The sequence below is a fragment of the Pseudonaja textilis genome, chromosome Z (genome assembly GCF_049901715.1).
Source record: "Pseudonaja textilis isolate UNSWEBS1 chromosome Z, rPseTex1.2, whole genome shotgun sequence".
NCBI classification, from domain to species: Eukaryota; Metazoa; Chordata; class Lepidosauria; order Squamata; family Elapidae; genus Pseudonaja; species Pseudonaja textilis.
Genome location: NC_142008.1, coordinates 112234336 through 112258468, shown reverse-complemented (window position 1 = coordinate 112258468; position 24133 = coordinate 112234336). Strand labels below are relative to the sequence as shown.

Here is a 24133-nt window from a genome sequence, read left to right as displayed (position 1 = left end):
TGCATAATCATCTGTAAAGTTACTCTTTCTTGTTCTTTTTCTTTATCTTGCTTTAACATTGTCTGAATTGAACGCTGTCCAGATGGTGGGGAGGCAGAAGTAGACACAGAGGCACCCGAAGATATAAGTTTCTTACTCATTTTAAATGGTTCCAGCTCTTCAAGTTCTTTCAAATTTTAATCCAAAAAGAGTAGCCAATTATAGTCCAAAATGAAAAAGCCAATAATAAAAAAAACCAATAATAAGGGAAAAAGAAGAAAAAAGAGAAAAAGGGCAAAAAAAGAGAAAAAAAGAAAAGATTCTTCAAGTTCTTCCTGACCTTAATCCAATTAAAAAGTAATCCACAAGAGAAAATAAAAATAAGAATAAAAACCCAGTAATAATAATAATAAACAAGGCCAAAAGCCAAAAAGAAGAAAAAGAGAAAAAGAAACAAAAGAATAAATTTTTCAAATTCCACACCTTAATCCAGCCAAAAAGTCTCAATTGAAAAAGAAAAAGACATAGTCCATTGATATACATTAAAGAGAAAAGCAAAATCCAAATAGAAAGGAGAAAAAATAAAATAAAAAAATAAAAATAAAATAAAAATAAAAAAATTCAGAGGCTTCCCTTTGCAAATGAATCAAACTTAAAAATAAAAACCTTACTAGAATAAAAATATAAATTGATGCTGGTGGAGGGGGTGGCGGAACTAAAAAAAAGAATTAGAAAAAGAAAGTAGGCAACAATACACTGCACTCTGTTTAATTGTCCAAGGCTCTAATTATGACTCCCTTCTCTTTCCCACATGCTTCAAAGCTAAGCCAGACAAGAATCCAGAAAGACACCTGTAATAATATTCTACAATGTGCTTTCCTCTATCTTATCAAAAGATGTCCTTGAGAAGAAGTCCTTCATCTCTTTCCAGTTCAAGTAAAATGTTTCCAAGCCTCTAGTTGGCAGTGTTACAAAGTTTCTTAGTTCTCACTTTCCCCCCTCCTCTCAGAACAGCATAATTAGAAAAAAAAAAGCCCGCAAGGAATACACAAACATATAAAGGCAAAAAAGAATAAAAAATAAACAAAGGGAGCCTCTAGCCTAAAAGTGAAAAATCCAAAGGGAGAATAAAACGTATAAATATAAAAAGAAACAGTCCAGTTATCCAGTAAATAACAATGAAGTCCGGAAGCAAAGGGAAAAAAAAGAGCAAATAAAGCCTCTCTTTGACGTCTCCCTTAAAAAAAACGCCGCTTAGTCAGTTTTGTCAAAAAAAGAAAAAAAAATCACACAGATTTTTTCTAATAATCAGAGTGAACTATCAGAACTCAGAAAATTAAATAAAAAAAAAAGTTTCTCACCCAACTGACAGACTCTTTCAGACCCGTTCTTTCTGGAGCCGCCCCGACTTCAGCAGCATGGGGGCTGCCTCTCCGCTGCCAGCAAAAAGAGCTTCTCCCGGGACTTCCAGGGATTTTGTGATATCCCCGGAATCCTCAGGATACGCTCTTCACAATAGCTGTCCCTACGGGACAGCATAGGTCTTTTGGACCGGCCGGTAACGGAGATATCGGCTGCAATCGAGGAGCTCGATTGCAAACCGTATCGTCACGGCGCAAGCTCCTCCCTTCTCCCTAGAGTAGACATTTTAATTGCCACAATTTTCCCCAGTAATGATAGCTGAAATTTCCCTCACATTTCTAATTTTTTAAATTTGTATTATTAATTTGTTGTAATTATCTTTTTTAATTGAAGAGCATCTTGCTGTTAACCAAATGCCTAAATATTTTGCCCTTTTCACACTTTGCATTCCCAATTTTCCTTCTAATTCTCTCTTTTTTTTGCTTCTCTTTTAAATTTTTAGTCAATAACTTTGTTTTGTTTTTATTTATCTTAAGGCCTGTGACCTTTCCAAATTCCTCTATTTGAAGTGTTTTCAAAGAATAAAATAAGAAACACCAGTTGCTTTTTGGGGAAAAAGCACTTTTCAGACAACCATCACCTGGATGATTGGGAATCTGTATAAATATGCTCCTTCAGAATTTCCTTTTTTCCCCAATGTGACAGTTTCAGCAAAGCAAGGGGAAGAATTGGTAAGTATTTCTCTGAATAAGGAGGTTGTGAGGTGAGAAGGGAAAACCTACCTGACTACTAATCTATCTCTTCCTCTTTTAATCAGCATGCAAAACTCAATTTCCAAAACCTGCTATGATCTCAAGACCATTTTTTCTTGCCTGATGAAGTGCTGCCAAGAATTGCACAATCCATGGGTTTGGATTGTGCAATTTCTTCAACTCAAAAATAATTGAATAGTTTTGCTAAAGGGCATTATCTCCCTTGTAATTATCTAAACTAATTAATTAAACTTGTTTTTAGGTAGAGGCACAGAACCTAGGGAGACTTAATAGTTTAATATTAATAACTCCATGAGGCTGAGTAGGTTGCAGTATGAATCACTAAGGTGATAAGTATTAGAGGTTTTTTCATTCTTCGAGGCAAAGTGTTCTGATGAAGATGTGGCTGCCCTGCTGTGACTGGAGCCAAATTGCTTCGGCATTCAAAGATGCTCATATACTTTGCCATTGGTTTCTACTCTCTCTCCTTGTCCACCAGGCTTCTTTCAGCAAAACCTTCAACTCTATGTGTGCTAACAAACTGCATTTGCAGCTTAATTCTCCTGCCCACTTCAGTGATATAGTCATTGGAGAATTTGTATCTACTGTGTATTCTGAATTGCCTTTGCTCAACTTTATGGAACATCCAGCAGGGTCTTTGAAAGGAAGGCAAGTACTCCTTTAAAAGAAACTCTGATCTATCTTTCAAGGTTTTTTTTTTAAACATGATTATATATAAGAGATTCTGGTTAATTTTTTTTTATGTTAGATGAGAATTTAAACTGGCTTAGGGATCATTTTTATTTATACATCTGCCTTGATTAATGATATTTCAGGTGTTGGAATATAACTGTTGAATGTAAATTCATCTGCTGAAAAGAAAAACTCCCAATTTTAATTTTCATAATATAGTCCCTCTATATTTGTTTTATTTTGTATGCAAAATAAAGATAAAAAGTAACCCAGACAAAAATATTTAGCATTTTAATAAAAGTTATATATATTTTTGGTTCTCCTATTGTTTAATGACACTGTTAGAATTTTGTCACTTATTCCTTGTTTGCCTCCTTGTTTATTGCAGGGTATGTAGAAACATAGAAAAATAGAAGTGTAAAAATATCAATGTAATAAATTCTTACATCTTGAGTACTTGGATTGTCTTTAACAATTCACCAGTTTCTGCCTCACAGTTGCATTGTTGCCCTGCATATATGAAACACTCCTTTTAACTGCATTAAAAGCCAGTTTTAAACTTCTCCATATGTGATGCACAAATGCCCATCAGATCCTAAGTCTGATTCAAACACTCCACCTCAGCTCCTCATTCCATTCCTTTCTCACTTCTGGACTATCTTAACTAAAAAAGATGTTGTGACTCCACAAAGAGTGCAGAGAACAGCAACCAAGATAATTAGGGGGCTGCACACTAAAAAAAAGAAGAAGAGGGAGTCAATCGATTCTGCAAAGCCCCTGAAGGCAGGAAAAGAAGCAATGGATAGAAAACAAGGAGAGAAGCAACTTAGAACTAAACAGAAATTCCTGACAGTTAGAACAATTAATCAGCAGAATGGCTTGCCTCCAGAAGTTTGAATGTTCCAACATGGGAAGATTTTAAGCAGAGATTGGACTACCACTTGTCTGAAATGGCATAAGGTTTCCTGCTTGAGCAACAGTTGGACTAGGCGTTAGATCTCAAAGGTCCCTTCCAACTCCGGTATTCTGTTTATTTTTTTTCAAAGAAGTGGTTCAGAATATAAGTGCTTTCTTTATTTCTCTAATACTCATTAAAGCAGAAAGATAAGTCATTTTAGACATGGAGAAAAACATGAAACTATGTATCAGAATGGTCAAAGAAATGGCAACTTCAAATCTCGACAAATAGATGCTCTGTCCTACATATTGGCAAAAAAAAATCAGAAAATAAAATACAAGCTGAATCGTCAAGGCCTTGTTGATGATCCAAGCTCTGTCAAGGATCTTGGAATACTCATCTCTAATGATCTAAGTGCTAGGGCGTATTGTAACTACGTAGCCAAAAAGGTGTTAAGAGTTGTTAACCTAATCCTACATAGCTTTTTCTCTGGTAATATCACACTACTAAGTAGAGCATACAAAACATTTGCTAGACCAATACTTGAATACAGCTCACCAGTCTGGACCCCACATTATGTATCTGATATTAACACAGTTGAGAAAGTCCAGAAATATTTCACAAGAAGAGTTCTCCACTCCTCTACTCATTGTAGAATAGCTTATGCCACCAGACTTGAAATTCTAGACCTAGAAAACCTTGAATTACGCCCACTTTGGTCTGATCTAAGTGTGGTATATAAAATCATACATTGCAATGACTTACCTGTCAATTAATACTTCAGCTTCAACCATAACAACACAAGAGCACACAATAGATACAAACTCAAGGTTAACCGCACCAAACTTGATTGCAGGAAATAAGACTTCAGCAACAGTGTGGTCAATTTCTGGAATACTCTACCCGACTCTGTGGTTTCTTTCCCAAACCCCAAAAACTTTGACCTTAGACTGTCTGCTATTGACCTCTCCCCTTTCCTAAGAGGTCTGTAGGGGGCGTGCATAAGCGCACCAACGTGCCTACCATCCTCTGTCCTATTGTTTCTTTTTTTAAAAAAAGTTTTTTATTGTTTTTGACATACAAACAAAACGACAAAACATAAAAACATCAAGCTCCCCCATATTTATATACAAACAGTGAGATCCTACAGTTGGTTCATCAGTTTTGTGCATTCATCTCATAGTCACAATTACAATTACCTTATATAATACTCTTATTATCAATACAAACTTATAGATCATAGTATCACTATTAAAAAAGAAGTTTGACTAAACTTTTGATTCGAATCATGCCTTTATGAGATAACTATATTTTAAATAATTTATTCTAAAACAAATCATGTAATCATGCCAATTCTATCCTAAATAAAAAGAAAAAAAAGAAAACAGAAAACCATTATATAGATATAATATCAAACATAAAAAAAAGAAAAGAAAAATAAAATCAATATTATTCCTTATTGTTCTAACATTTCTATTTTTGTATTTCATCATTCAATCATTGATAGAAAAGATCCCAAACTATATAAAATTGTTTATCTTTCTTGCTCTCTGATTTCAAAAGTCAATCATCTATCTCACATTCCAATATTTTCTTTTTATAATCTTCTTCCTGCAATGGAATTTTCTCATTTTTCCAACTTGCAAATACAACTTAGTGGCAGTCAATACATTTACAATCAAATATTTCAACTTCTTTACTATAAATATCTGGTAAGATTCCCAATAAAAAAGTTTGGTTTCAAGTCTATGCTTCTTTGTCATTTTTTCCAACCACATGTGGATTTTAGTCCAATCTTTTCTAGCATCCACACAAGTCCACCACATATGGTAGTATGAACCAGGTTTCTGATGACATTTCCAGCATTTTTTCGGATTTGTTCTGAACACCTCTGCTATCCTTTGTCGGGGGAAATGCCACCTGTAAACATCTTATACAGAAGTTTTCTTTTATAGGCTGTAGACATTGCCTACTATAATTTTGCAACCATAAATTTCAAGCCATTTTCCAAGTCAATCCCATATCCAAAATTCCTCCCAAGCAATCATAGTTTCTTTAACTTGTTCTTCCTCCAGCTTAATTTCCAACAAGTAACTTATATAATTTTTTAATCACCTTTTCATCAGTACCCATCAAAATCTTATCTAAATCAGTTTGTTTATCATAAAATCCTCTGTTTTGGAATCCATCGGTAATACTTTTGAATGTATTTTGCAGATATGAAAACCAATTCATCTGTATACTCTTCTGTCTTCTAATTTTGCATCGATTTAAGTTCACCTTTTCATCTAGTAATTCCTATAGCTTTCAACTGTTTGTTCCTTTTATAGATTGATAGGGTAAGAAAACGCTTTCTCATCGTCGATAACCAAACTGGAATTTTCAAATAACATTGTTTTTTTTGTCTTCCTAATTTAACCACAGAGACTCAGATAGCATGGTCTTCTAAAATACCCCCTGTGTTTTTGCTCCTTATACCACAAAGCATGCCAACCCACAGCAAATCATGTCCTTCTAATGTCAACAATCTAGTTTCTCCTTAATGTTATCCATTCTTTAACCCACATCAAATTTGGGTGCTTGGTAGTACAACTCCCAATTGTGGCAGGCACAAACCTCCTCTAGATCTAGCATCCCAAAAAGCTTTTAACTTTATTCTTGCTTTCTTGCCTTTTGCCATATATACTTCAAAACAATTTTATTTAAACTCAAATATTCTTTTCCAAGCCTAATTGGTATTGTTTGAAACAAAAATAAAATTCTGGGTAAATGTTCATCTAATTGTTGAAATCCTTCCTTATTAATGACAATTGTAGGTTTTCCCATTTTTCTCAAATCTTGGGCTATCTGTTGTTTAAGTTTAATATAATTGTTCTCCTTACGTACTCACATCTTGATGTCAAATATATCCCCAAGTACTTAACCTTATTTGTAACTTGAATTTTTAATGTTCTGCCAGTTCTTCTCTTTTGCCCCAAATATATTCTTTGACAAAATCTTTTGTTTTATCTTTTTATTTATTTTCAGACCGGCCACCTCCCCATATGTTTATCTTTTCCAACAGCTTCAGGTTGTTTCTATAGGGTCTTCCAAGATGAAGACTAGATCATCTGCAAAAGCTTGTAGTTTAAATTTTCCTTTTAATTTTTCACCTTTATAGTTTATCTTCTCTGATATTTCTATTCAACACTTCCAAAATCAATATTAAATAACAAAGGGCTAAAGAGGACAACCTTGTCTTGTGCCTCTTTTCATATTAATAGGATCTGTAAATTCTCCTCCATCATTACCTTAGCTGTTTGTTCATTGTAAATTGCTTCTATTGTTTGAATAAATTTTCTAGCAAAGCCCATCTGTTCCATTAAAAGTACCATAACCCAATCAAACATACAGTTTACATTATCAAACGCCTTTGAGCATCTAAAAATATCAAAGCCATTTGCTTTTCAGGATGCGCTCACGGTATATTCCATAAGGTGTCCAAAATTACCGTCTCATATTGTCTCTAATTTGTCGCTTGTTATGGCAGGAACCCATTTTGATCTGGATGATAAAGTTATTCAAATACTTTTTAGTCTTTCTGCTAATATTGAAGCAAAAATTTTATAATCTGCATTTAATAAGGAATTCGGTCTATAATTTGATTTGAAGTAGGTCCACCTCCCTTTTGAATACAGTGTAATATAGGCCTCCTGACCATGTTTTAGGTATTATCTTTTTTAACATAACTTCATTCATAACTTCTAACAGTGGAATATAATGATTCTGGAAAGGTTTTATAAAATTCCCCACAGGAAACCCATCTGACCTGGTGCCTTTCCATTATTTTGTTTCTAAGTGCTTGGCTTAACTCCATCATTGTTACATTGCTTTCTAGCATTTCTTCAACTCTTTTAGGTATCTTAGGTAGATTTGCATTCTGCAGGTATTGTTTAACTTTCCTCATCAATATCTTCTTTCTTATACAAATGTTTGTAAAAATCATAGATAATTTCCTTTTTTGCTGCCAAGTGACAAGTTTTACCTGGTCATCTATTAACCGCGTATGTTTTCCTCGACTCTTCTCCTTTCTCAGTTTATATGCGGCATCTACCTGGCTTATTTGCACTCCTTCAAAATAATTCTGTTTAGCATTCCTAATTTTTCTGTGCAGTTCTTCTTTCTCTATTAAGTCCATTTTATGTTTAGTTATATCCAGTTTAAATTTGACCGTCTTTTCTGTGTGGTATTTTCTGCAATTCTTTTTCAGAGTCTTTTTATATTCATCCTCCAAGGCTTTGAAGGTTTGCCTTTTCCTAATATTCTTTTTTTCTTGTATAGTCTATTATCAAGCCTCTAGCATAAGCCTTCATTGTGTCCCAAACATTCTGTATTGAAGTGTCTTCTTTCTATTCTCTTTAAAGAAAAAAAGCCAATTCTTTCTCCATCCATTGTATAAATTCCTTCTCCTTTAAAATAGAATTGTTTAATGTCCATCTCGATCTTTTTTTGTCCCTTCCATTTAATTGTCAATGGGTTATGATCAGCCCAAGTACTTGTTTCAATATTTACTTCTTGAATACTAGATATTAAGTCTGTTGAGATCCAAATCATATCCAGTCTGGACCATGATAGATGCCTATTTGAATAGAACGTATATTGCTTTAAGTTTAATATTTCTTTCTCTCCATATGTCTTTTAAAGTTAATTCATCATTTAAAAAAAAAGATTTAGGAAGAGTTTTCTATTATGCTTTACTGCTGTTGCAATATAATCAAGTTTATTATCCACAATTCCATTAAAGTCTCCCATCATAATTATATTAGCATAGTCCAGTTCAGCCATCTTGGTATGTAGTTTTTATAGAATTCTTCCTGTTTATCATTCAGGGCATAAATTGCAGTCAAAGTATCTTTCTATTATTGTCCATTATTTCTACCATTAATATTCTCCCATCTTCATCTGTATAAATCATTTTTGCTGGGATAGCCTCTTTAATATATAAGACCACCTCTCTTTTCTTACATTGAGTCAAAGAGGTAAACAATTTCCCTAATTTTGGTTGTAATAACAATTGTTCATGTTGCTTTTTAATATGTACTTCTTGTAGACAAATTATGTCAAACTTTAGTTTCCTTAATTTATGGAAAAATCTTCCTTCTCTTAGCAGCTGAATTCAGTCCATTTATATTCATTGTAATCAGTTTTTCTCTTCCATGATTATATTTTATATTTAGATTTAACCACTCTCGTGGGTCTTGCTTTACGTTGATCTTTAATATCCACTTGTCCACCTACTGCACCTTCTTCTTTTCCAATCTCCATTTGTTCCTCTTGGGATTCAATTGGTGGAACCTCCTTTCCTGCCCCTCCTTGTCTCCCTCCAAAAACTTCTGCATAGAACAGTTCTGCCTTCTCAATTGAATCAATTCTATGTCTCTGTTCCTGCCACGTAAACATCAATCCTTCTGGGATCAACCATCTGTAAGTCACCTCTTTTTCCAATAACATTTTGGTCAGGAATCGATATTCTCTTCTCATCTCTCTCACTCTTCTAGGTATTTGTTTTAAAACCAAAATTTCTTTACCTTTGTATTTCAATATCTTCTCTCTTGCCACTTGTAATATTTGTGTCTTCATGGATTTTTTAATAAATCTAATATGAACTTCTCTGGGGAGGTTATTTCTCATCGCATATCTTGTGAAAACTCGATATATCTCATCTATTCCATCCATCATCTTCTCTTCTGTTATCTCCAACGTATCCGCCAAGATTCCTACCATTATCGCAGCCAAATCTTGTCCTTTTTCTTCTTCTATATTTTGAAATCTGAGATAAAATTCGGATCTATCCAACTCCCACTTCAACATCCCACTTTTTTCTTGTTCAATCACTGTTAATCTATTATCAATATTTCCAATCTTCTCCTCTCTTCGTTTGCCCCCCTCTTCGACTTCTTGAAGTCTCTCCTCATATTTTACCATCATCTGTTGGATACTTTCCACTTTTTCCTCCGTCCTCCCTGTTCTTTGTTCAATGGTATCTATTTTTACCTTAAGATCTTGAATTCCTTGCATAATCATCTGAAAAGATACTCTTTCTTGTTCTTTTTCTTTATCTTGCTTTAACAATGTCTGAATTTAGCGCTGTCCAGATGGTGGGGAGGCAGAAGCAGACATAGAGGCACCCGAAGATATAAGTTTCTTACTCATTTTAAATAGTTCCAGCTCTTCAAGTTCTTTCAAATTTTAATCCAAAAAAGGTATGCAGTTATAATCCAAAATGAAAAGGCCAACAATAAAAAAGCCAATAATGAGAGAAAAAGAAGAAAAACATGAAAAAGGAAAAGGAAAAGAGCAAAAAAAGAGAAAAAAAGAAAAAATTCTTCAAATTCTTCCTGACCTTAATCCAATTAGAAAAAATAATCCACAAAAGAGAGTAAAAATAGAAATAAAAACCCAGTAATAATAATAATAAACAAGGCCAAAACCAAAAAAAAGGAAAAGAGAAAAAGAGAGAAAAAGCAAAACAAAAAACAAGAAAAATAAATTTCTTCAAATTCCACACCTTAATCCAGCCAAAAAGAAAACCTCAATTGAAAAAAGAAAAAAGAAATAGTCCATTAATGTACATTAAAAAGAAAAGCAGAATCCAAATAGAAGGAAGAAAAAATAAAGTAAAATAAATCAAAATAAAATAAAAATAAAAGAAAAATTCAGAGGCTTCCCTTTGCAAATAAATCAAACTTAAAAATAAAAACCTTGATGCTGATGGAGGGGGTGGCGGAACTAAAAAAAGGAATTAGAAAAAGAAAGTAAGCAACAATACACTGCACTCTATTTAATTGTCCAAGGCTCTAATTATGACTCCCTTCTCTTTCCCACAAGCTTCAAAGCTAAGCCATAAATATCCAGAAAGACATCTGTAATAATATTCTACAAAGTGCTTTCCTCTATCTTATCAGAAGATGTTCTTGAGAAGAGGAACTTCGTCTTTTTCCAGTTCAAGTAAAATGTTTCCAAGCCTCTAGTTGGCAGTGTTACAAAGTTTCTTAGTTCTCACTTTCCCCCCTCCTCTCTGAACAGCATAAAAAAAAAAAAAAAAAAGCCGGCGTGGAATACACAAACGTATAAAAGCAAAAGAAAAAATAAACAAAGGGAGCCTCTAGCCTAAAAATAAAAAATCCAAAGGAAGAATAGAACATATAAATATAAAAAAGAACAGTCCAGTTATCCAGTAAGTAACAATAAAAGTCCGGAAGCAAAGAAAAAAAAAGTAAATAAATTCTCTCTTTGACGTTTCCCTTAAAAAAAACGCCGCTTAGTTTTGTCAAAAGAAAAAAAAATCACACAGTTTTCTTCTAATAATCAGAGTGGACTTTCAAGACTCAAAAAATAAAAAAAAAAAGGTTCTCACCCAACCGACAAACTCTCTCTCAAACCCGTTCTTTCTGGAGCCGCCCCGACTTCAGCAGCATGGGGGCTGCCTCTCCGCCGCTGGCAAGAAGAGCTTCACCCGGGCCCTCCAGGGATTTTGCGATATCCCCGGAGTCCTCGGGGTACGATCTTCACGATAGCTGTCCCTACAGGACAGCATAGGCCCGTTTGGACCGACCGGTAACGGAGATATCGGCTGCAATCGAGGAGCTCGATTGCAGACCGTATCGTCACGGCGCAGGCTCCTCCCTTCTCCTCCTATTGTTTCTTTTATTTTTCTTATATATACCCATTTCATGTATTCATAACTATGTATATACTTATACCTATTATCTTGTAAGCGATTGACAAATCAAAATAAATAAATAAAAACAAAAACATATCTATCTAAATTCAATCCTTGTCACATTTTAAGATTATTGAACTAAATGAAATTCTTCTTGCAGGCCCCTGCCTAAAAACTACCAGCATGTCCTGGCCTTCACTTTTGCCATTCAGGAGATCAATATGAATGAGAACTTGATACCCAACATCACCTTGGTCTCCAAGGTATATGAGAATGGTTTTCAGGCAGTGAAAGCCTCTGAGAGGATTTTGTCTCTATTCTTTGTGGAAAGTTGCTGTCCCCTCAATTACAGGAAGGGAAAGGACCAAAACATCATGGGCATCATTGGTGATCTTCCTTCGCAGAATACCATCCAGATGGCCAACATCTTAAACACCTACAAAATTCCACAGGTAGGTGTCTGGGCTCACAAATGCACAAGAAGACTGAAAGGGTGATAGTTTAAAAAAACTGTCTGAGGACTAAAGGTAGGGGGAAGCCTTCAAAAACAGATGAAATATTGGGGGATTCATTTTGGATAGTTTTTATTTATTTATTTTATCAGAGAAATGAAATGCATCAATTACTGTGTAAGAAATGGTGTAGCTGACATTCTTTCTATCTTCATTCTTCTTATTCTCCTCTTTCACTTTCTCTTCCTCCTCTTTTATCACTTCAGGTGTAAAGAGAGACACAAGGTTCTCATTCTCGCTCTTCTGACAACCTTGTTAATTGGTTTTTTTAAAAAAATATAAATTTTATTTGATTTTTCACACACAAAAAAAATCATACAAATAAAACATCTTTTTTTTTTAGAGTAGCATGATCACAGGTTATCACTTCTTCATACAGACAAAAACTCAATTTCATGTTCATCTTTGTGTTCTATTTCATGACTTATTACTGTTTAACATTTTCTACATAGATTTTCCCCTCATTTGATTTTCTCAACTTTATTTTTAATTATCTCATATCTCAATTCAAATAATTATATTCATACTTTTGTCTGTCTTGTTTCAATTTCACATTACCTTTGCTCATGAAACAAATTTTCCCCTGTAGTTAATAATTGGAGTATGACACCTTTATATCTTTTGATTTTGTCCTTTCAACTCTTAGTTTAACTTCAATTTATACCTTTAAAATTATAACAATCAATCAAATACATAATTTCCAGTCAAATTCTGCTTGGTACATTCTTAAAATATTCACTATGTTCTTTAAAAATTATATATATCTGTAAATAAAACACTCATTCCATTCCAATTCAATTCTATCATTAATATTCATTAAAATCTTAACATCTTTTTCTTTTTAATTGAATATCATACTTCCTTATGAACACTTATAGACTTTCCATAATTAATAGGTTTTTTTTCCATATTTCTCTTCATTTATAGTTTTATAAATCATTAATAATAATTAAAATGTTCCCATCCTTTCCTAATTTCATTCTCTTATTCACTTTATTTCATTTATTTATTAACAAACATTCCACTATATTACAATAAATATTTTATTCATCATTTTAGTCATCATATTTTCTAGAATTATTTCTATTTCTAATATAACAATACAATCCAAGCTACCATTGCAGAATCCCTTTTTCAATTAAATTTTCACCCGTTATCTCTAAACAGGCTTATACTTTCAATCCTTATATCTTTTCACTGTTTCTCTATATCTCGTTTCTGTCTTTTATAACTTCTTTTGCTTTCCTTCTCCCCACTCTTCTTCTCCCTCCCCCTTTTACCTCCCTGTCTCTGTATTTCTAATTCTCTCTTCTGTAACCCCCTCTTCTATTTCTTTCTAATATTGTAATTATTTTTCAAACTATTCTCTTTTTTTGGTTGTTTTTTCAAATCTTAAACTTTTCACTCCCCTTTCCTTTTTCCCCCCAAATAAAATTACTTGCTCATTAAAGAGGGCTTCTCCTTTGTCCAGATCTTGTTCTACAAGTGTTTCTTGTTGTTTCTCATAGTTCCAGATCTCCATTTCTAAGAATTGAAATACTAAGCCAAAAGAACCTCTCCCTTCTTGTGCATCTTCTTTCTGCTTTTTAAGTTCCATTTTCAGTTCTTCTAAAAGTGATGCCATTTTAAACACTTTTAAACAACCACCCGATTGATTTTAGTCATTTAAATGCAATAGCCAAAGATCCAAAAATCACCAAGTAATCCAAAGAATCCAAAGCTGTTTCTTCTTGCTTCTTTTTTCCACGTTCTCTTCCTGGGGTTCTATTATTTTGTTACAAAGTTTCAGTAGGAATGTATCTTTTAGGAATCTTGTTAAGGTTTCCCTGTAAATTCCTTTTACTTCCAGGCAGTCTCCTCCATTTTTCCAGATCCTGCCCTTTTATTCTTTTTCTCTCCTTTCCTGCTTTTAAAAGTTTTTAAATATCCAAAAATCTGTATTATCCCTTTGACATTTTATTTTCATCTTAAATGCCTATTAATCTCAAAATGGATTTTAGTCAATTTCTTATTTAAGTCTCTTAGTTGTCAGTATAAGGAAGGGAGAAAGGAAAAAACCAAATCCTTCCCCTTCCCTCTCTCCTTCGCCACTTTAAAGTCTTCTTTGGGAACAATGTTATTTTTATATTTTAAATTCAGGGTACATTACATTGTTGCCTTTTCAGATTAATCTGGTCAACCAAAACTTTCTCTTCTTATCTTCCTCCTGCACTTTCTTTTCTGGTCGAGTTCTTCTTTGAATTGGCCATTTTTGACCACCACTGCAACCCCCTTCGGCAAAGAGAGTCATGGCCAGCTGAGGAGGAGAGATGCAACTCTCCTTGACCCTGCTGGCAGTCTTCTTTCCAATTCACTATGCTTGGGGCAGTCTGGCAGCAAGCATGGATCGAAACCATGCATGATTGCGGATTTTGGTCCGTTGCCGGAGGAGTTCAAACCAGAAGTCCAGCCATTGTTAATCGGTATTGTAGTAGTGTGTCTGATGTTGTCTTTCCATCTTCTCGGTGTGCCTCATGTTATTTGACTTTCTCTTTTTCTTATGCCACAACAATTGTAAATGTATTTATCAGTAGAGTAATAGATGCGTTATCCTTATATTATAAAATGCAAGATGAAAGTTGTTTGAGTATCACTATGGGTAATTAATATTCTCCAATCCTTAATCCTCCTCTCTTGTTACTCATTCCTACCTGCTGTCTATTTCTACATAGCACAATGAAAGGTTGACATGACTCTGTCTAAAAAGTGATGAATGGAATACTAATGATGGACTGGTTGCAAAACCTTTTAGGAACGACTTGTTCATCCCCAGATTTAGTATTTATCTCTCCCATCAGAACTTTTTATGGAAATAAGGTCAAAAAGAAATGTGCTTCCTTCCTCCTTTTTGACATGTCTGCAAAAACAATACCTACTCTGAAAACACATCATTATTATTCCCATTCTGCAGCTCAGTTATGGCACTTTTGACCTTACGTTGAGTGATAAACAGCAGTTTCCTTCTTTCTTCTGGATGACTCCAAATGAAAAGCTCCAGTATGCTGGGATTATTCAGATCTTGAAATATTTTGGATGGAATTGGATTGATTTGCTCATCCCAGAAGACACCACTGGAGAGAGATTTCTCAGAAATCTGATGCCAAAATTCATCCAGAGTGATATTTGCATTTCTTTAATTCAATTTGTTCCAAGATTGACAAATTATGACCCCAGTACTTTACGAAAGACTAATCTAACCAACATAGCACGTTCCCTGTGGTATAGTAAAACCAATGTAATACTAGTTTATGGGGACATTCAATCTATAGAAGGCTTACGAGTAATTCTTGAATGCTATGAAATTAATAACAGGCTGCCAATAGAGAGGGTTTGGGTCATAAGTGCTCTCTGGGATGTCACTTCTGTCTTTGAGTCCCACAAATTCACACCATTGTCTTTCAATGGCAGCTTGTCCTTTGCCCTTCACACAATTAGGGTACCAGGCTTTCAAGAGTTTCTTGAGAACCTAAACCCATATCAGTCTAAAGTGTATTTGCTACAGGCATTCTGGGGTTCTTCATTTATCTGTTCACTTCCAACGTACAATAGATATGCACCAGGCAAAGGAAATTGCACTGGGAAAGAAAATCTGGGGAGTCTCCCTGGAACTGTCTTTGAAATGAAGATGTCTGGCCAGAGCTACAGTATTTACAATGCTGTCTATGCTCTAGCACATGGTCTCCATGCTATGTATTCATCCAGAGCCAGGCAGAAGGCAACAAGCAATAGAGAGAAGTGGAATTTGATGGAAGTCCAACCTTGGCAGGTGAGTTATGATTCCTTCTAATTTAATGGGAATGTAGCTGTAAGAATACCGTTATTTCAATTTTTACAAAATTTACTAACAGGATATTTTAACAAATGAAGGCAAATATATAGGATCACGAGGAGAAATTGAATTTGGGTAGGTCAATGGAACCAGAGATTTACTCTTTGGAGGTTTCCGATTCATGCTGGAGCCCATCTTCAGGGAATTTCTCTCTACTGAAATGTGTGATTTGGGCTGTTATGTGAGTTGTGTTTATGTGGTCCTGTTGGCTGAATGGTGTGTCAATGGCTGGCAATTGGCTGTCATTTCCTTGTGCTACCAAGCTCTCGGCCCATAAGCGTTTGATTATGTGATGGTAATTCAGCATTCCTATTAACTGACAAGGGGCCCATTTCCCAGGCTTTTATCATTTCCCTGGCTATATTTCTACCTGCATGGCTAATGATTTTAGATGCTGCAAAATTAAATGTGTGTCCTTGTTCACTGCAACGTGAGGTCTCCTCATCTGACTGCTTGCTTGTGTTCTTGTAATCTGGTGGCTAGGTTCCTCCCCATTTATCCTACATAGTCATGGGGCAATCCAGGCAGTGGATCCAGTAGATTAATAAAAGAATGCAAAAAGGTTTGCCTGGCATGATCTGTTTTTCACAAACCCATGTTGGCTTTTGGTTATGATTCTTTTGCCTCTAGGTGTTCACAGATTCATTCCTTGACTACCTTTTCCAGACTCTTCCCTGGTATTGAGGTGAGGTTGTCAGATATGTAGTGTCCTGGATATATCTTTTTTCCCTTTTTTGAAGATGGGAACTACATCACCTCTTTGCCAGTCCTCTGATAGTTCTCTGGCTCTGCTGGATTTTTGAAAGATATAGTTCATTGGTCCTGAGATCATGTCTGCCAGTTCCTTCAGAACCTTTGGATGTAGTCCTTGTGATTGAAACTTGTCTAGGCTGGAGAAGTTATTCTCTTACCATTTTCTTATCTATTTTAAGCTGTGTTCCTAATCTGTTTTTCACAGTTCTGTTTTTTATAGGTTTGGCTGTTTTTCCCTTTTACGCAGAGATAGATGCAAAAAAAATGAATTACATGTTTCTTTTTCTCCCTATTGCTCATCACCTTCTTGCCATTTTCTCAGATTGGTGGACCAATTGTTTCCTTGACTTTTTTCTTTTTTTTTACATGTTAATTGAAGCTTTATTTTTTTAACATGACTTAGTTCATTTGGAGCCTTTTTTCTTTTTTTTTTACATGTTAATTGAAGCTTTATTTTTTTTTTTAACACGACTTAGTTCATTTGGAGCCTTAGGTTTCCAGATTTCATTTTTCCAGACTCAGGCAGTTTGCTGATATTCTACCTTAATTGGGTTCCCCCCTTTCCAACTTTTTATATCTGTCCTTTTTTGTCTTTAAAATTTATATTTTTTATTTGTTTAGAGGCTTGTTGGTAACTTCTGAAAGTGCTTATTCCTTGTGGAAATTTATATTTGTATTTACAGATGTTATGTTAGATATACAGAAGTAAATTTTTCCCAGTAGCTTTCTCTTTCCTTTCCAATCTTTAATCCAAAAAACCCTCTCAAATCAAGTAGAGGACTTCCATTTTTGCAGCATTTTGTAGTTAAGTAGCAAAAGAAAAATTCAATAAAGTAGAGAGATATGAGAATTTTGCAAAATAATAAAAATAATCAATGAAATTGGAGGCAGAAGTAGGATACAGTGGTCTACAATTGTCTTCTCTAAGGTATGTTTGATTTAAGAATTTTTTGTCCCATGCCTGAAGAAAAGCTGGTTTAATCTACCAAAAAAATCATAACAGAATTTTTAAATCATGTTATCCAGGAACTGAACTCCAATAAATATGTTTTTGGTGATATACATTATATATAATAGACTGCCAAAAAAAAATTAAAGTGGAAAAAAACACTAAGGCTTACCCAACATTGATGTAATGTCCTTAAAACAAGTTAAAATGAGGCTCAGTAGTGTGTGTGGCCTCCACATGCCTGTATGACCTCCCTACAACACCTGGGCATGCTCCTGATGAGGTGGCGGCTGATCTCCTGAGGGATCTCCTCCCACACCTGGACTAAAGCATCCCCCAACTCCTGGACAGTCTGTGTTGCAACATGGCATTGGTAGATGGAGTGAGACATGATGTCCCAGATGTGCTCAATCGGATTCAGGTCTGGGGAATTGGAGGGCCAGTCCATCGCATCAATGCCTTCATCTTGCAGGAACTTCTGACACACTCCAGCCACATGAGGTCAAGCATTGTCTTGCATTAGGACAGGCTTGTCCAACCCATGGCCCATGGGCCGCATGTGGCCCAGGTTGCCTCGTAATGTGGCCCAGTGCCCACCCCAACCTTCATGCCAGAGCCAGCGAGGAAGACGAGGAGAGGCAGGCGCGAGGTGGGGCGAGGCGAGCATCAGGCCAAGCAGCAAGAGAAAAGGCGGGTGCTGTCAGAGCGCCACCTCCTGCTGTTGCCCCCGCCACCACCGCCGCCTCTTCTGCCCCTGCCATCGCTGCCACTCTGCCCCCGCCACCGCTTCTGCCCCCGCTGCTGCTTTTGCCCCCACCGCCGCTGCCCCCGCTGCTGCTTCTGCCCCCGCCGCCGCTTCTGCCCCCACTGCCGCTGCCCTCGCCACCACTTCTGCCCCGCCACTGCTTCTGCCCCCTGCACCGCCGCTTCTGCCCCCGCTGCCTCCCCTCGCCGCCGCTTCTGCCCCTGCCACCGCTTCTGCCCCTGCCCCCGCCGCTTCTTCTGCCCCTGCCGCCATCGGCTTCTGCCCCGCTTGCCGCTGCCCCCGCCGCCGCTTCTGCCCCTGCCGTGGCTTCTGCCCCCGCTGCCGCTGCTTCTTCCCCCGCCACCGCTGCTGCTTCTGCCCCCGCTGCCCCCGTGGAGGGGGCAATAGCGGTGGCGGGGGAAGAAGCAGCGGCAGGGGTGGCGGCGGGGCAGCAGTCAGCAGTGGCGGCAGCAGCGGTGGAGGGGAAGAAGCGGCGGTGGGGGCTCAGAAGCCACGGTGGGGGCAGAAGCAGCAGCTTCTGCCCTCACCGCTGCTGCTGCTTCTGCCTTCCAGTCCTGCCTCATCCAGCCGGGCCATTTGCAGGAGGAGAGGTAGGCACGAGGCAGGTGAGCTTTCTCCCCGCCCCCCAAAAAAATTTGGCCGGAAAATAAACCATGATAAAAAAACTGTGATAAAAAAACCATGATAAAAATAAATAATTTTTAATAAATAATTAATAATAAATAATAAAAACATCTCACTAACTTCATTTTGAAATAAATTTAATATGTTAACTATGTTTTCTATGGTTTTTTTTGGATGATCAGGTATCGTTACTGTTATTTTATTTTATGTGCGGCCCAAACCAAATTTTCATCTTCTAATGTGGCCAAGGGAAGGTGAAAGGTTGGACACCCCTGCATTAGGAGGAACCCAGGGCCAACCGCACCAGCATATAGTCTCACAAGGGTTCTGAGGATCTCATCACAGTAGCTAATGGCAGTCAGGCTACCTCTAGAGAGCACAGGGAGGGCTGTGCAGCCCCCAACGCCATTACTGACCCACTGCCAAACCGGTCATGCTGGAGGATGTTGCAGGCAGTGAAGAGCACAGGGTACCTGTTAGGAATTACAAGGTTACCTAACGTAGTTTGGGTAAAATAATATATGTAAACTATGATAGTAAGTTTAAGTGTGTGTCATTTTAAACTGCAAAGCATGTAATTTTGGCTGCGGTTGTGAAACTGCCATAAGAGGGAGCAAGAGAACCTGCTGGATTGCTGGATTGATGGTTTGCTAACTGCGTGTTCCCTGCTGCTTAGCTTTTGACCGTCGAAGGAAGAAAGGAGGTTTGACTTCTTCATATCTCTACTGCGAGGAGATATATTACTGGACTGATATTTGTAAGTTTACTGACCTCTTTTTCGACACTGGACTTTGCAACTGAATAATCCCCGGGCAGACTGAACTCGTGAATGATATATGGACTGTTTGACTATGCTAAAACTCTTACTGGAATAAACTATTTAACTAGCACAGTGTATCTGTTTTACTGAGTGTAAGCTACAAAAACGTTTATCTCACATATTTTTGCCTGCCTGCCTGACTGCCGTACACATTCTGCTAGGGTGTATCTCTAACAGCGCCAATGGCAAATTTGACAATCTTGGTGTTCTCTGGCAAATGCCAAATGTCCTGCAAGGCATTGGGCTGTAAGCCCAACCCCCACCTGTGGACGTCAGGCCCTCACACCACCCTCATACCGCCTATTATTTTATTAAGGTCTCTTGTAATAATTACATTTTCTCTTTTCTTATTTTTTTATATGTTTCTAACCATTCATACCATTTATGCCGTATGTTGTAATATTCAGAATTCTTCCTCTCCTTCATTTCAAATGTGAGCATATCCATTTCTGCACATTCCAAGATTTTATTTATGACTACATCTTCTGGGAGGATGTTGGGTCCTTTCCACATTTGTGCAAAAGCTATTCTGGCTGCCGTCAATATATGTAAAATAATATATTTTATGTTTTTTGGGTATTGATCTGTAATTAGTCCTAATAAAAAGAGTTCCGGTTTAAGTTCAGGTTGGTGTTTAGTGATTTCTTGCAGCCAGTCTTTTATTCTAATCCAGTATTTTTTGGTCTCAGGGAATAACCATCACATGTGATTGAAGGTACCATCATTTTGTTCACATTTCCAACATTTTGGCCTTGTGTTAGGGTATATCTTTGCCAATCTTGTTGGGGCCAAGTGCCACCGATAAAACATTTTATATAAATTTTCTTTGTATGCTGTAGATGTCGTTAATTTGAAATTTGTGGTCCATAATTTCTCCCATTGATCCAGCTCAATATTATTGTCCAAAATTCCATGCCCATGCTATCATGGTAGTTTTCACAATTTCCTCCTCCGTCTTAAATCCCAATAAATATTTATATATTTTCAATACAAATGTTTCCTCTGTCCCAACTAAAATTTTATCTAATTGCTTTTGCCTTTATGGAAATCCAAGATCTTCTAAATCTTTTTTATACTTATTTTGAATTTGTAAATATGGCCACCAATCAAATAATTCTTTGTTCCCTTAATTCTTGATTCCATTTAACTTTCCCTTGATTATTCAACAGTACATTATAGCTTGCAATTTTTTTATATCCAATTTATTCAGATGAATCATGGTGTCCATGGTTGACAGCCAGCGGGGTATCTCCATATAATGTTTCTTTTTGATCTGCTTCCAGGTCCGTATGAGCAAATCTCTTATTTGGTGTTGATTAAAGTAAGCATGTGTTTTACCCCTTTTTCCCACAAAAATGCATGTCAAACTATCTGGAGGTCATGACCTTCTAGCATTCAAATTCTCTTATCCTTTAGTTTAACCCAATCTTTTATCCGATTTAATACTGCTGCCTGAAAATACAGTTACAAATAAGATTCTTTCAAGATACCTTGAGAGCAGTGAAAACTTCCTGAAATATGTACATATTTATTTTTATTTTATTTATTTGACTTGTCAACCGCTTACAAGATAATAGATATAAGTATAAACATAATAAGAATACAGAAAATAGGTACAAATAAATGGGGACAATAGGACAGGAATGGTAGGCATGATCGTGCACTTATGCATGCCCCTTACTGACCTCTTAGGAATGGGGTAAGATCAATAGTGGATAGTTTAAGGTTAAAGGAGTGGGGGTTAGAGGATGTAACAACAGAGACAGATAGTGCATTCCAGGCATTGACCACTCTGTTGCTGAAGTCGTACTTTCTACAATCAAGTTTGGAGTGGTTTACATTGAGTTTGTATCTGTTGTGTGCAGTTGTATTGTTATATTGTTGCAGTTGAAGCTGAAGTAGTTATTGACTGGTGGGACACTGTAGCAGATAATTTTGTGTACTATACTTAATCCAACCATAGGCAGCGTAGTACAAGGTTGTCTAAGCCCAAAATTTTGAGCCTGGTGATATAGGGTATTCTGTTGTGAGAAGAGGAGTGTAATACTTTTCTCATGAAATATTTCTGGACTCACTCAATTGTATTAATGTCCAATATACAGTGTGGATTCCTGACAGATGACCTGTATTTGAGTATGGTGTAGCAAAAGTTTTGTATGCCCTAATTAGCAATTCAACATTACTGGAGGAGAAGCTTTGTAAGATTAGATTTGCAACTCCTTTTTAAAAAAACAAATTTTATTAATTTTACAATTAAAAAACAAATAAACAACACATACACGAATAGAAAAATAGGAAAAGAAAAAAGAAAGAAAATTAAAGATAAAAGAGAAAGAAAGAAAAAGGAAGGAAAAGTGAACACTTAAAAACATTCTCATTTTCGACAGTTTGTAAGATCTTTTCTCTTCTTGTTTTATGCCATATACGCACATCTTATCCATATATATGTTTCTATTTCACTCATAACTTTGTCCCATTCTCTTTTACCTTATGATATAAGGTCTATCTTTGATATAACCATTTATACCAACAATTCCAATTGTTAAAATATATTGAAGGATCTTTATTTTTTAAGGCTAAAGTTAGTTTGTCCATTTCTGCACAATCTGAGATTTTTTGGATGATCATCTGTTCTGTAGGTATGTGAGGTAATTTCCAACACTGAGGAAACATTGGTCTGGCGCTGTTAATATGTGTATTGTTATATACTTCACTTTTTTAGATAGCTGTTTATCAAAAATCCCTAACAGGAAGGACTCTGGTTTATACTCAGTCTGTTTTTTTTGTTATATCTTCTAGCCACTTTCTAATTCTTTGCCAGTATTTCTGGGTTTCTTTACAAGACCACCACATATGAAAAAAGGTTTCATCTATTCTTTTACATTTGCAACATTTCAGGCTTGTGTTGGGGTGCATCTGCACCAATCTCGAGGGAGGAAGGTGCCATCTGTAAAACATTTTGTAAGCGTTTTCTTTATATGCTGCTGATTTGGTGATCTTATTGTTTCTACTCCAGATCTTTCCCCATTCTATTAATGTGATACTCCATCCTACGTTCTTACTCCAGGCTATCATATTCCCTTTGACTGTCCCTTCTGCTAACTCTACTTCTAATAGATAGTTGTTAAATTTAGTTATATTTTTCTTGTCTGATCCTAGTAAGATTTTGTCTAATTGCTGGAGTTTATTGTTAATTCCGAATTCTTTTCTATCCTCTTTGTATCTACTATGAATTTGGAGATATACCCACTGATCTATTTTAAATCCCTGCTCTTGCAGCTCTTGTCGTGTTTTCAAATTTCCTTGTGCATCTAATAAATCTTTATATTTAATCATTTTGGTAATGTCCAGATTGTTTGGATGAATCATCGCCTCCATTGTCGATAACCAAATCAGTACTTTTAAATAGTGTTTTTTCCGTATTTTTTTCCAATTGGTTAAAAGTGGATCTCTAATTAAGTGTCTGTGGAAGTATGTCTGATTGACTTTCCCTACCTCCTATAAAAAGGCTTGCCATCCCCTCTGCAAATTGTGACCTTCTAACAGCAGCGTTCTTTTATTGATTAAATTCACCCAGCCTTTTAACCATACTAGAGAGGCTGCCGTATAATAAAATTCCTAATTTGGAAGTGCCAATCCACCCCTGCTCTTCAAATCCTGTAATGCCTTCAAATTTATTCTAGATTTCTTTCCTTGCCAAATAAATTTAGCAATTATTTTGTTAAGTTCTTCAAAAAAAAAATTCTATGTAATTTGATTGGAATCGTCTGAAATAAGTATAAAAATTTTGGTAGACTATTCATTTTGATGGAAGCAATCCTACCCAATAGTGAAAGTTGCAACTTTCCCCATTATTCTAGATCTTTCTTTACTTGATGCAACAATTTATTGTAATTGTTCTCTTTAAGTGTCTTACAATGTGGTGTTAGCCATATTCCTAAATATTTAACTTTCTTTGTTACCCGTATTCCCATAATTTCTTCTAAATTTTTTTTCTGTTCTTCTGTTAAATTTTTAGTCATTAGTTTTGTTTTCTTTCTATTGATTTTAAGTCCCCATTCATCCACGCCATATCAATTCTTGTCCGTATTTGATGTGGGTTAGAATAAAATGTGAATTGTTTTCTTTGGGGTATAATCTTCTCCATAAGTCCACCAAGTTCAACTCTTTCATCATTTCCTTACATGTCTTAGGGAACTCTCTTTTTCCTTTTTTGTTCTTCCTAGCATTACTATGGTCCTCTTGGTAATCAGCAATAGAGTTAAAATCTCCTATAATACAGATATTCCTTTTTTCAAATCCTATAATTTTTTGATGTAAATATTTAAAAAAACTCTTTCTGATCTTCATTTGGGGCATAAATTACTACTAATAGAATTGAAATGGTATTGATTGAGATCTGTAAAACCAGAGTTCTTCCTTCCAGGTCTGACCAAACTAAATCTGCTTTCAGAT

At 36.0% G+C, this 24133-nt stretch overlaps 1 protein-coding gene and 1 pseudogene across 1 annotated transcript; one reads left to right on the top strand and one right to left on the bottom strand.

Moving 5' to 3' along the window:
- LOC148124274 (vomeronasal type-2 receptor 26-like) overlaps nucleotides 1-24133 on the bottom strand; it is a 125241-nt pseudogene that overhangs the window by 64314 nt on the left and 36794 nt on the right.
- On the top strand, nucleotides 1986-16569 carry LOC148124276 (vomeronasal type-2 receptor 26-like). The gene is made up of 5 exons (XM_087916140.1): nucleotides 1986-2072; nucleotides 2593-2762; nucleotides 11547-11838; nucleotides 14849-15703; nucleotides 16507-16569. The coding sequence occupies exons 1-5, from the start codon at nucleotides 1986-1988 to the stop codon at nucleotides 16567-16569; spliced, it is 1467 nt and encodes a 488-aa protein (XP_087772266.1).

What these genes read in the sequence shown, in the direction of transcription:
- LOC148124276 (XM_087916140.1), top strand. Translation starts at nt 1,986, where the DNA reads ATGATTGGGAATCTGTATAAATATGCTCCTTCAGAATTTCCTTTTTTC. An exon ending in CAAAGCAAGGGGAAGAATTG is followed by an intron (nt 2,073 to 2,592) that starts GTAAGTATTTCT and finishes CTTGTCCACCAG; the next exon opens with GCTTCTTTCAGCAAAACCTT. An exon ending in GCAGGGTCTTTGAAAGGAAG is followed by an intron (nt 2,763 to 11,546) that starts GCAAGTACTCCT and finishes TTCTTCTTGCAG; the next exon opens with GCCCCTGCCTAAAAACTACC.